General features: G+C 46.8%; 1 protein-coding gene across 2 annotated transcripts; it reads right to left on the minus strand.

Moving 5' to 3' along the window:
* Positions 1-1,527: 1,527 nt before the first annotated feature.
* Positions 1,528-13,703, minus strand: mfsd8l1 (major facilitator superfamily domain containing 8-like 1). 2 transcript variants are annotated; one of them, XM_060066567.1, is made up of 12 exons: positions 12,912-13,701; positions 11,255-11,440; positions 10,952-11,014; positions 10,332-10,451; positions 7,930-8,009; positions 6,699-7,080; positions 5,663-5,736; positions 5,265-5,478; positions 4,557-4,679; positions 4,116-4,246; positions 3,617-3,722; positions 1,528-2,774 (listed from the first exon to the last, which is right to left on the minus strand). In XM_060066567.1, the coding sequence occupies exons 1-11, from the start codon at positions 12,985-12,987 to the stop codon at positions 3,639-3,641; spliced, it is 1,533 nt and encodes a 510-aa protein (XP_059922550.1). In that variant the 5' UTR covers positions 12,988-13,701; the 3' UTR covers positions 1,528-2,774; positions 3,617-3,638. The 2 variants fall into 2 exon arrangements, with proteins under 2 accessions (XP_059922550.1, XP_059922551.1); XM_060066568.1 differs by lacking the exon at positions 1,528-2,774 and having other exon boundaries at positions 3,692-3,792; positions 12,912-13,703.
* Positions 13,704-13,710: the final 7 nt, after the last annotated feature.

The following is a 13,710-nucleotide window of genomic DNA, read 5'->3' on the forward strand; positions in this document are numbered from 1 at the left end:
CCATAGACACAAAAAAAAAAACAATCGTTGACGTGAAATCCCTCGCAGATGTGGACCTTGCCCGGCGGATGAACCCGGTGCCCTCGCCTTTCCTTCCAATGTCCCCGCCGGCCAAGTTCACATGCCCATCGTTGGGTCACAGCCCCGCCTCGCCGCCTTGTCTCTCTCCGTCTTGATTGGTCGAGGGAGACAGAGGAGAGAATGCACTATGGTGGTGGTGGCGGGGTTTGTGGCGGTGGGGGGGGGGGGGGGGGGTTTGAGTTTTTCGCGCAGATAAACAGAAACTACTACTTTCGCAAAGACACACCACGTGACAGGGCTGTAAACTTTTGACCCGGTTATGTCGGGTCGCAGTGCGGTCAGGCCGATGCTGCGGGGGCAGTCGGCGGTAAATGCCGCGGTGAGGTGGAAGGGTAGGGAGGTGGGCGGTGAGTGGGCGGAGCCTCGCCATTGGGTAACCAAACAAACCGAAAAATATCTGTGTCATCGGCATCATGTTCTAATGCTACCAACTTAGCCGCTACCCGACATCACACGGGTTCACACAGAGTTCGACGCCGTGACCTCGGCACGACCCCTCTCTGCCGTCACCGTGGCCGCCAGCGTATGTGTCATGGCGGACGGTGGGGGCCTTGGCTCCGCCCCCAACGCCTGCTCCACAAACGGTTGTTATCTTTAGGATAGTTACGGTACATCGAGGGGTCACAGTGCCGCCTGCCGGTTCACACCAGGAGTTTAGTGATGATTTCTATTGAAACTTTTGAGGGCTGTCGAAATTGATACACTTTTCACACACTGGTTGTTTGTGTGAAACAAAGAAGCAATGACTACCTTTTTTTATTATTATTTTCGTTAGACCTCATTATTTTCTTTGTGGACAAATATTTTTTGGATAAAGTGTAAACGTTGGATTGAATTAAACATATTTTGCACTGCAAGTAAATAAACTCTTGCTCGAAAAAACGTTTTTATATGTTACATTTAACTACGCATCTTTGACATATTTGTAAATATTTATTCTGTATTCCATGTCCAACCTGAGCCTCACAATTTAGCAAAAATATGTAATTGTGAATATAGAAATATGTATGCATTTATTTATGTTTTTTTATTTGAGATTCATCTTCACATTGATTGCTTTAATTTCAGATACATTTAAAAGTTAAAGATAATCTGGTATACAAAATGGCAAATCTTTATTTTTTTATCCTTCATTTCTGTATTTTACAGAAACGAAGTGTGCGTAGATATATTGTTTTCCCTTAAAGTACATCTATAGCCACTTGAAATACATAAAATTTCATAATTGAAAATGTAGGTACCTTAATTTAATTAATATAGAAGGATACACATTTTTATATATTTTTTATTTTCCCAGCAAAATAATTTATTTATATCTTAATAAATACAGAGAAATAAATTCTACTTTGTTAAAAGTGTGTTCGAGTTGCAAAAGTGTATATGTATTAATATAAATTACCAAATCTCTATATATTTATTTAGAAATGATGGAGAAAATAGCAGATGTATGACGGTTATTGCTTTAATTTTATTTTTTTCTATGTATATTCAATACAAACAGGGGAGTAACAGGACAAAATGTATTGGCAGTTTGAATACAAAATAATTATAAATACCAAATGCAATGTTATGCAATGGCAAGACAGGAATAGTACTTAACTATTCAGAACTAAACCATTTACGAATCTCAAAATAAATAATAAAATAGTAACATAATGAAAACAATGAGAAAATGAAACATGTGCACAGGACATATGGAGGTAGACTTACAAATGTTTTGATTAAATGCCTCTGTCTCTTTGAATTACAACCGGTGGAAATGAGTCACTTCCAACCACAAATTTATCGGTGGTCATTTTTTTCCAATTATTAGAAGAATGCTGCTTTCACCAAAGAAGTCTTGACAACCCAACAGTCTGCGCGTTACGTTGCAGTCTGTTTAAAGAAGAGCAAGGACACCCCCTAGTGTTCAGGACTAGAACAGCATTATTGAGAACCTTCACAGCAACGATCACACAAGTAGTGTTTATTCAAGGTATTGATCTCACCCACAGACGACAGCCCCATGCAACAGCTAAACTAGGCCATTTATTTGAAATGTTTTTTTTGTCATATTTGTTGAAAATCTGTAAACATTAATCAATAAACCAAATGGTCTGAAAAAAAGACATTGTTTGTGGCTGTCGCAGTTATAAGCACGTCCAATTTGGCTGAATGATTAGTTTCACCAAACGTCCTACCCTAGCTATGAAGCAAATATTATAATATAGAATAATAAATAGTAGTTGGAACTTGTCAGTTCGGCCCTTTGATCGAATGGCGATACTGCTCCACCACGACCCACCTAGAGCGAAGCCTCTTCAGTGCGTGCATATTTTAGATTGTCAAACTGGAGAATTCACAAGGTTTATGGAATGGAAAGTCTCGGCACATCGATCTTGTAACATTTATCCTGGTTTATATAAGCGACAAGTAAACATGGAGCTGACCTAACAATTGACGGACCGGCATTTTGAATCATGTCATCAGAATAGTTCTGTAACACGCACACAAAAAACCTAATGTAGGAGTGTGGGGGGGGGGAGAGATACCTAATTTGCAGATTGCGGGCGGCGCCTGCTAGGGGCTGTATATTTCCATGGGAAATATAAACACATCACTGGTGTTGCTAGGGACAGGCTTCCAGGGGGCTGCGGCCGGCTAGCTGGGGGACGTGCGATCGCTCAGCGCTACGCCCACAGAAGCCTCAGAACCTACAGAAGGGAGGGGGGAGAGAGCACACGAGAGAGAGAGAGAGAAAGAGAGAGACAGAGAGAGAGAGAGAGAGAGAGAGAGAGAAAAGGAAAAGATGGGGAGATGGAGAGAAAGTATTTGGTTAAAAAGTGGAAGGCTTACCCTGCTTCTTGGGGCATTCCCAGATAGTGTGTGTGTGTGTGTGTGTGTGTGTGTGTGTGTGTGTGTGTGTGTGTGTGTGTGTGTGTGTGTGTGTGTGTGTGTGTGTGTGTGTGTGTGTGTGTGTGTGTGTGTGTGTGTGTGTGTGTGTGTGTGTGTGTGTGTGTGTGTGTGTGTGTTTAGGAAGAGCCTCTGAAACGTGGCTCAGGAGCCAACCCTTTGATAGATGAGTGAAACTAAGTGGTACACAAGTAGCTCGTGGTTTGGAGTATTCTAAGCAGTGTTATTAACTTTTACTGTTCAAGATCACATCTTGAGCATTTTAATCCGGCTGAAAATTCCATGATAAATGCAATAAAGTGAGTCATAGAATATAACTAAAACAGGAGGATATTAGCAAAACATAAAGCATATTGCAAACCTTCATAAATAAATAAGTATGTCGATCGTGTAAATTACCAGTAGGTCTACAAAAGTCGCTCTTTTTTGGTAGGCATCGGGCAATAAACCTGAATCATTCCAAAACAAATACAAAATGAAATCTATTCATCTGTAACTTCATATATTGCTTATGCCTGCTAATGGCCAGTATATAGAGGTGAAAGTAGTGCTGACCAAACAGTTATGCTATATAACATGCCTTCACATGTCAACTTGATAGCGTGTTAGCATGCCCCTTGGCCCAGACTGCAGCCACATGTACCTGGTGGCTCCCAACAGCAGGTTTATTCATGCTCGTCACTGTTATCTTCAGCATGCTCAGTAGCAGCGGGATGCACCAGCCGGTCATAGGAGAACCCCATCATGATCTGTAGGCATCCAGAGAACACATCACCTGGGTCAAGGCTTGGTCAATTCTGGAGCCATGCTGGGTCAACGCTGGTGAAGAAAGTGTTTATCAAGGGTCACTATGTACATTTAAATTGTTACGGGAAGGGAAGGTTCATTTATGAAGAATAAAAAGGTATAAAGTACAACAGATATTGCAGTTGTAATGGATACAAGAAGTGGCAACAGTAAAATATAAGACAAAATGCTAATATATAAGGTAAAATTAAGAGAACGGGCAGAATTATTCATAAGACGTATTATTAGACTTCATTACAGCTGAATAGAGGAAAAACAAAGGAAGCGATGAATAGAAACACATGCATGTGGAATAGCCCTACAGCAACACTGTCTGGGAATCTCTGAATGTCTACCGTCAGCAGCAGCAACAGAGCCATGATGACACCAAGCATGATGTACATGTTCTCAGTGAGACCCCCGGCCCAAAGGGGCCCCAGGATGGTGGCTAGACCCCCCACTGAGCGCCGGACCCCCTGGCTGAAACCTGGCATCCAATCAAAACACAGAACTACATTATCACTGCAGTTATGATGGACATGTACACACAATGCTAATGGTGTCAGCTCAGTTTACAGATGGGGTCATATCTGTGATGTACTGAAGACAAAACACCTTTCAATCTTTTCATAATTTTAAGATATTCATTTTAATCTTATAATGATATCAAAATGTCCAAGAATATATAAATATATGTTTGCATTATAACAGTCAAAAGCATATTGAAACCACAGATTAATACCAAAATGATACTGGACAACACTTTGTTTTCTCCAGCAGGTTATGCTGTTGCTCACCTTGTGTTTTTTCAGACGTGACTTTGGAGAAGAGAGACACTTGGGCCACTGCAACGAAGGGCAAGCCCAGGACCTGCAGGAACACGCCGATGATAAACTCCGTCAGCTGATAGGGGAAATCACCTGCAGCACACACAAACAAGACAGAGAGAACCAAACAGAGGGCAAACTAAGAGGAGGTTTGACACTTCACCAACTCACTGACTAAGTAGAAAAGTTGGACACTTCTCTGAAACACATTAACTTTAGCCTGTTAATTCTTATAATTACGTGAACTAGTATGAAAAAACGCTGAATATTGCTTCAACGTCTTCTGAATTTGAATCTTCAGTGTTACACAGGGGGAAATCGATTGGCTGCGCACCATAGATGCATTTGACATAACCCCTCACCCCTATAGAACCCAACGTTTTCGTTTTTTTTTACAACCATCACGAGCCTCACGAGTGCTCAGTCACTAGCTCAGTTCTTCCCCTTTTTTGCACAACCACTAACACTACCATATCTAATCTGCCTTATCGTTTTGTGTGTCTAACGAAGGCGACGCAGCACTTGAAAAGTCCCTGAACTACCACATTCACATCATTACTCATTCAGCCTTGGCTGAATGAGTAATGATGTGAATGCGGTAGATCAATCAAGCAGTAGTTCTTCTAAAAAAAGTAAGTAAGGCAACGCTGGAGGTGGAGCAGTGCGACGCGGACACACCGATGGGGTTGGCCAGGAAGATGAGGCACCAGACGGAGCTGATGTTGCAGATGGCCAGGCCCACGGCTAGCACCACTCGCTCCTTGGCGCGCCGGCTCAGCCAGTGCACAAACAGGAAGCCGGCGATCACCTCCACGCCACACACGCAGTACATCACGCTGTTCTCCAGCTCGCCGAAGTCAAAGTACTTCTGGGTCAGCGGGGTGACCATGGTCTTTGAGGGGGTAGAGGGGGTAAAACAAGTCGGGATTTAAGTGGGGGGTGGGAAGAAATTAACCGAGAATGATAGTGTGTGTGTGTGTGTGTGTGTGTGTGTGTGTGTGTGTGTGTGTGTGTGTGTGTGTGTGTGTGTGTGTGTGTGTGTGTGTGTGTGTGTGTGTGTGTGTGTGTGTGTGTACCTCCAGTGCTGTCTGATTGAATAGAGTGATGAACTGAGCAGCCAGCAGAACGATCACCTCTTCCCTCAGAAACTCTACAGGCAGACAGGGAAGTGAAACAGAGAGATGGAGAGAAACAGACGGAGAGAGAGATAAAAAAAGAGAGAGAGAAACGGACAGAGAGAGAGATACAAAGAGAGAGAGAAACGGACAGAGAGAGAGATACAAAGAGAGAGAGAAACGGACAGAGAGAGAGATACAAAGAGAGAGAGAAACGGACAGCGAGAGAGATACAAAGAGATAGAGAGAAACAGACAGCGAGAGAGATACAAAGAGATAGAGAGAAACGGACAGAGAGAGAGATACAAAGAGAGAGAGAAACGGACAGTGAGAGAGATACAAAGAGATAGAGAAACAGACAGCGAGAGAGATACAAAGAGATAGAGAGAAACGGACAGAGAGAGAGATACAAAGAGATAGAGAGAAACAGACAGCGAGAGAGATACAAAGAGATAGAGAGAAACAGACAGAGAGATACAAAGAGATAGAGAGAAACAGACGGAGAGAGAGATACAAAGAGATAGAGAAACAGACGGAGAGAGAGATACAAAGAGAGAGAGAAACGGACAGCGACAGAGATACAAAGAGAGAGAAACGGACAGCGAGAATGATACAAAGAGAGAGAGAGAAACAGACAGCGAGAGAGATACAAAGAGAGAGAGAAACGGACAGCGACAGAGATACAAAGAGAGAGAAACGGACAGCGAGAGAGATACAAAGAGAGAGAGATACAAAGAGAGAGAAACGGACAGCGAGAGAGATACAAAGAGATAGAGAGAAACGGACAGTGAGAGAGACAGACAGAGAGGGAGACAGAGAGAGAGAGCAAACAACAATACAAGTCATGAAATACAAAGTGGACAAGGGCAAAGAGAAGGGCAAAGAGATGCTGTGTTAGGTTATTTTATGGGTTATTTTGTGGGTTATTTTATGGGTTGGGGTCTCCCCTTGCAGTGGATTGCGTTGTGTTTGTATCCCCCCACCCCCAACAACACACCTCTGCTGAGGTTGAACCTCGAGAAGGGTCCGGCCGACTCCTCCGGCTCCGGGGACTCGGACGGGCGAGCGAGGTCGCCGTTGGTAACGGGGCCCCCGGCCGGGTCGGGGGTGACCACCGCTCCGTACGACCCCTGCAGCTCATTGGACGTCATCAGCGGCTTGCTCTCGTCCGTCTCCTCCTCCTCCTCCTCCTCCTGGGACCCCTCTTCCGGTTGCCCCGGCAACGACGGTCCCCGCCCCCGCCGCGTCTCGCCTTCCACGTCCTCCCGGGCGCCGCTCGCCACGCCCTTCGCGGGCCCCCCCTTCTCTTGGGGCGGGAGGTCCCAGTACATGAAGACCACGGCCAGCTGGAGCAGGATCCACATCAGGCACATGAAGAGCTGAGGGGAGGAGGGGAGACCAGCGGTGAGGAGGCTAATTAAAAATATAATTAATAAAGTCGTTATCTTATCTTATTTTAAACTAAACCTGGGACAGTGGCCAAGGCTCGAGTTATTGGTCAAGGAGACACTTTTTTTTTTCGTGGAACACCATTCAAGTTAGGCAAGGCAAGGCAACTTTATTTATATAGCACTTTTCATACACAAGGCAGACTCAAAGTGCTTCACATATAAACATTGTCATACAGTAAAATAAAATAATAGATAAGTAAAAGAAAACATATGCAAAGAAATTAGTAAAATAGAAAGTGCAATGTATTTAAGATCAGATCAACAGTCTCTCTGGTACCCACGTCGGGACTCCAACCCGACCTAAAGGAACTTGGTACTTTCTCTGGGACTCCAACCCGGATTCTAGTAACCCTTATCCTTTCTCTCTGGTATCAGATCATGTATCTTTCTGGTAAAAATAGAAAGATACATGAAAAGTTAAAAAGGCTTGAAAGTTAAAAAGGCTTTTTAGTAAGTAAAATTGAAAGTGCAATGTATTTAAGATCAGATCAACAGTCTCTCTGGAACCCATGTCGGGAAGTTACATAACAAATTAGGAAAAACCTGTACAATGCATTTTTATTAGTTTACATTTTTATACTTTAACACTGCAACAACACAAATAAAGACGTCCATAGTAATATTATTCACCATTTTACGGAAAAACTGTTTTAGGATGGTGTTTCTCTTAAGACCCCCGGTTAATCGTTAACTTTGTCCATGTAGAGAACTGCTGTGTTTCACGTGTAATATTACGAATATGGAGTTAGATGCAGTGCAAGCATATTACGTGCTTACCCCAGGTGCAGTGAATTTATTGACCACGAAGGGACCGATTTTGAAGTCACACAACCGCAGGAACAGGTTGAAGGCAGGACCTATAGAACACACACATCTCTTAAAAGGTTACGTTATGGAAGATCCGGTTGGGTTTAATAAACTAGACATGGAATAGATAATAATATTTCCCGCAGACTAATTGCCCTAACCCAATGCAGCCCTTTTGATTTGTTTGATGTTAAGGCTGGCTGGCTGGCTGGCTGGCTGGCTGGCTGGCTGGCTGGCTGGCTGGCTGGCTGGCTGGCTGGCTGGCTGGCTGGCTGGCTGGCTGGCTGGCTGGCTGGCTGGCTGGCTGGCTGGCTGGCTGGCTGGCTGGCTGGCTGGCTGGCTGGCTGGCTGGCTGGCTGGCTGGCTGGCTGGCTGGCTGGCTGGCTGGCTGGCTGGCTGGCTGGCTGGCTGGCTGGCTGGCTGGCTGGCTGGCTGGCTGGCTGGCTGGCTGGCTGGCTGGCTGGCTGGCTGGCTGGCTGGCTGGCTGGCTGGCTGGCTGGCTGGCTGGCTGGCTGGCTGGCTGGCTGGCTGGCTGGCTGGCTGGCTGGCTGGCTGGCTGGCTGGCTGGCTGGCTGGCTGGCTGGCTGGCTGGCTGGCTGGCTGGCTGGCTGGCTGGCTGGCTGGCTGGCTGGCTGGCTGGCTGGCTGGCTGGCTGGCTGGCTGGCTGGCTGGCTGGCTGGCTGGCTGGCTGGCTGGCTGGCTGGCTGGCTGGCTGGCTGGCTGGCTGGCTGGCTGGCTGGCTGGCTGGCTGGCTGGCTGGCTGGCTGGCTGGCTGGCTGGCTGGCTGGCTGGCTGGCTGGCTGGCTGGCTGGCTGGCTGGCTGGCTGGCTGGCTGGCTGGCTGGCTGGCTGGCTGGCTGGCTGGCTGGCTGGCTGGCTGGCTGGCTGGCTGGCTGGCTGGCTGGCTGGCTGGCTGGCTGGCTGGCTGGCTGGCTGGCTGGCTGGCTGGCTGGCTGGCTGGCTGGCTGGCTGGCTGGCTGGCTGGCTGGCTGGCTGGCTGGCTGGCTGGCTGGCTGGCTGGCTGGCTGGCTGGCTGGCTGGCTGGCTGGCTGGCTGGCTGGCTGGCTGGCTGGCTGGCTGGCTGGCTGGCTGGCTGGCTGGCTGGCTGGCTGGCTGGCTGGCTGGCTGGCTGGCTGGCTGGCTGGCTGGCTGGCTGGCTGGCTGGCTGGCTGGCTGGCTGGCTGGCTGGCTGGCTGGCTGGCTGGCTGGCTGGCTGGCTGGCTGGCTGGCTGGCTGGCTGGCTGGCTGGCTGGCTGGCTGGCTGGCTGGCTGGCTGGCTGGCTGGCTGGCTGGCTGGCTGGCTGGCTGGCTGGCTGGCTGGCTGGCTGGCTGGCTGGCTGGCTGGCTGGCTGGCTGGCTGGCTGGCTGGCTGGCTGGCTGGCTGGCTGGCTGGCTGGCTGGCTGGCTGGCTGGCTGGCTGGCTGGCTGGCTGGCTGGCTGGCTGGCTGGCTGGCTGGCTGGCTGGCTGGCTGGCTGGCTGGCTGGCTGGCTGGCTGGCTGGCTGGCTGGCTGGCTGGCTGGCTGGCTGGCTGGCTGGCTGGCTGGCTGGCTGGCTGGCTGGCTGGCTGGCTGGCTGGCTGGCTGGCTGGCTGGCTGGCTGGCTGGCTGGCTGGCTGGCTGGCTGGCTGGCTGGCTGGCTGGCTGTCTGGCTGGCTGTCTGTCTGTCTGTCTGTCTGTCTGTCTGTCTGTCTGTCTGTCTGTCTGTCTGTCTGTCTGTCTGTCTGTCTGTCTGTCTGTCTGTCTGTCTGTCTGTCTGTCTGTCTGTCTGTCTGTCTGTCTGTCTGTCTGTCTGTCTGTCTGTCTGTCTGTCTGTCTGTCTGTCTGTCTGTCTGTCTGTCTGTCTGTCTGTCTGTCTGTCTGTCTGTCTGTCTGTCTGTCTGTCTGTCTGTCTGTCTGTCTGTCTGTCTGTCTGTCTGTCTGTCTGTCTGTCTGTCTGTCTGTCTGTCTGTCTGTCTGTCTGTCTGTCTGTCTGTCTGTCTGTCTGTCTGTCTGTCTGTCTGTCTGTCTGTCTGTCTAATTTATGCTGTCTGTCTGTCTGGTTCGGAAGGGACCCTAAAACGTGGCTAAGGAGCCAATCCTTTGATAAATTAGCTCAATTCTGACTCAGCCTAGTCGATGGAACCAGGTATTGTATACCTGCGACTTTATCACACATTCAAAAATCATTCAGGCAATGTTAAATCAACACAAAAAAAGATATGCTTATATATATTTACTAAGAGTTTTGCTTTGATGGGTTTTATGATCTTAAATCATATATGATCACATAAATCAGATGAGATAGTGTGAGTGAGCCAAAACAAAACTATAACCAAAGAATGATCATAGAAAGCAAGATGGACCAATGAACGATCAAACTGCCAGAAAACTGACCAATGAGAAGGCCCGCTTGCCGACATGCCATGGCGGCGGCGAACACTGAGGCGCGGTCCTCTGGAGCGGTGCTTCTGCTGAGGAAACCAAAGATGGCCGACCCGGCCCCCGTGCCGACCCCTGGAGGACAGAGAACAGAAGACGGTTCAGTCAGATCGCTCTCTCAACCGTCACGTTCAGGTCACTTCATCCAGCCTGGAGGGAAAAGGTTTCTGTTCCAATCTTGTTTCAAGATAATACTAAAGATTTAGAAAACAGCCACGAAAAACAGTAAGGAGAATAGAAAGAGAATAGAAACGTGTTCATACGAAAAGTAGCAAGTCGACATTGAATTGTAATTACAAAGTCAATGTTTGTAGGATGGGGGAGGGGGAACATGAAAATGCGGTTTACTTCTTGGTCTACTCTAAATGTTAACATACAGAATACACACACCATGTAGTTATAAGTACAGTGTCTGGTATTATGCTTCTTTGTTTTTAACGATTTTCAGCCGACTGACCTAGGGTTGTATTGTTTTTGCCACTTGACAGTATAACCCCTTTACATTTTAGACATACACTATTTGCTCATCATTGTTATGATGATCTCTTCAAACCCAACCTTAAATTTGGACTCACCTGCCACCAGACGGCTTGCCAGCAGAAGCCACTTGGAGAAGCCCATGAAGTACATGAAGTTACCTACAGAGGGTAGAGGGCATAGTGAGACACGATATCAGAGTGAAGCAGAAAAGTAGGAGGATAGGATAGATGTCATGAATATATGGCTTGTTAAGCCCTTTGAGACTGTTCCTGTGATTAAGAACTATTCAAATAATATTGAATTGATTGAAATATAAGGAAAATTTCAAATGAAAGTGAAAGTTTTAGTTTTTTACACATAACCGTGAATGGACCTGGTAGTGATTGACGTGACCCCACCAATAATCTCGAAGCAATTGGCGAACAGGATGATCTTCTTGGTGGTCCGCGTCTTGTCGGACAGGTGGCCAAACAAGGGCCCAGAGAGCAGGCCGCTCAGGCTGAACGCTGATAGGGCCAGACCCAGGAAGTAGGGGGCCGCATCCAGTGTCTGCAGGTACTTCCATATCGTGGGTAATATCACGGCTTCAATGGCAAACCAGAGGAGGAGAGCACAGGGAAAATGTTAGCTAGCAATTATTGGTTTCAAAAGTGACCAGTGTCTAAATAGTGTGTGTTTGTGTGTCAGCACTGGTACAACATTGATTGCCGTGGAGCCGTTTGATCCAACATGTGTACTTCATTGTAACATTAAGAGAGGAGAGGCAATTTATTTGTGTACTGTACCCTCCTCAAACACAAAAGGCCATTCTTGGGGTTTGAGGATTTGAGCTACATTTTAAAAAGTTTTGCTCTACTTTTGAAAGGAATGTTACCGGGTTTCAATGGTTTAAAAGATACAGTAACAGTAAAGAAACCTGGTTACCACAGTAAGGTTACAATCGGGTTTCTAGTGTACATGTAAGCGCACAGTCTACATGACCTCGGCAGCCTGAAGTCTCCTTTGAGCTGTTAGCATTCAGGAGCCGAGAAACCTATGTTGGGCTGATTGTTCCCAGATCTAATCACTTGGGATTCATCACCCCATGCATTCCCTGATGGGGTCATTGTTTGTGGCAATGAAATCACAGCCCATGATGGCAGATGAGGCTCACACAATAGACGAACACCTTAAAGAATAGCTCTTGGGAGCTACTGTTAGGACTGAACCATCTTTAAAAAAGGAGCCCTACTTCACCACTATGTGTGAGGTTGAGTAAAGTAAGTAATAAATAAACAATACAATGGAGAAGGATGGTCTTAATGCGTTTTAATGTTCACTCTCAGCTCCATCAGAAACATAAGTGTCCCAAGATGATGACAGCCAATCAGGAGGAGCATCCCACGACTTGGGCAGTATGGTGGTAACCTGTATTGTGCCACCAGTAACCAACCATACAGACTATGCTTCCAGACCATTCACATCAACACTGATTTATGTTTCATTCAATCATTCAAGAGATTTGCACCATATAAATCATATCATCTGCAGAATATGTAAGCAATTATATTAAATAATATGGTTCAGTTCCACTTAAAACCCCTCCTCTTTGCCCCAACACGCCACTCTTACGCAAAGTTTAACTAAAATCGAAAGACGTGTCATCGTTTAACATGAATTATCAGTTGCAATAAATAATTAATACACACGTGATGCTTATATTATATCAGTAGGCCTAAATGATGATGTCAACAAGTGATCTTGTTCGGAACCGTGTGGATTTAAACTACTATTTGACCACTCCACTACCTATGGCCTATTTATTAGGCTGGGTGAGAATATCCTGAGAACAGCAAAGCATGATTGAAAACCACACGTATGTGACGTCAAAAGTCAAACCGAGACGTGCTCGTCGACAGAGAATTCCATCTATTTATTTTATGATAATTTACAGAACTTGGAACTACTCCCTCTGACCCATTTCAGAAGCTCCCTCTGACCCATCACCTTTCTGCTGGCAGCTTATTCTTTTATAAATCAGTGCCAACATCCTCAAATGACAGGTCGTGATCTTACCATACTCAATGCCACTGAAGAGGAAGATGAGTCCAATGGTGAAGTAAGTCAACCTCTTCTTCTTCCGATAGTCCATCGGATGTGTCGCACGGTCGCTTATCGCCTTGAAATTGTTATTCCCACTGAAAAGTCGCAGCGCGTAATCTGCACCAACAACAGCGCCTCAGTTCAGCCGACGCTCAGTGTGTCCAATTAAATCCAATCGCGGTGACATTCTGCTTCACCCAGGTTGCGGACAGTATTTTTGGCATTCCAAACTAATGACATGAATAAACTATAACTCGGACCTTGTATCGATATGTTTGGCGTCCAAGTGTGCGACGCGCTGTCCCGCACCGTCCATGACTAAAACAATCCCACCAAACAGGTAACGCTAGAGGGATGGCGCTTCTTGTGCAAACCAACGCCTTTGTTCGCAGCTATGTCCGCTCGCATTCAGACTAACTACTAGTTGTGTCGCAGCTAAGCCTTGCATTGTTAAACTTTCACGATTTAACGTGAACAAACAGAGCGACACTGGACTCCGCCACCGGCGATTACACGTTATGAGATGCTGCGGTGATCACTTCCGGTTGCTTTCTGCAGCCCTCTCCAAGAGCCTTCCTAACATTTAGGACAACCCACAGGAATGCTTTTTGTAGTGGCTAAATTCACACTGACGTGGCTGTGTTTTATTCTTAGATAGGATCGTTGCCAAGCAATATTATAAAAAGATATTGGTACCCAAATCCAGTTCTGATTGCGTGGTCGTCGTCCACGCAGTTCGATGATCTAGGCGAAAATAACTTCTACCTTGTGT

This window comes from Gadus macrocephalus, chromosome 12 (assembly GCF_031168955.1).
Source record: "Gadus macrocephalus chromosome 12, ASM3116895v1".
Lineage (NCBI taxonomy): Eukaryota > Metazoa > Chordata > Actinopteri > Gadiformes > Gadidae > Gadus > Gadus macrocephalus.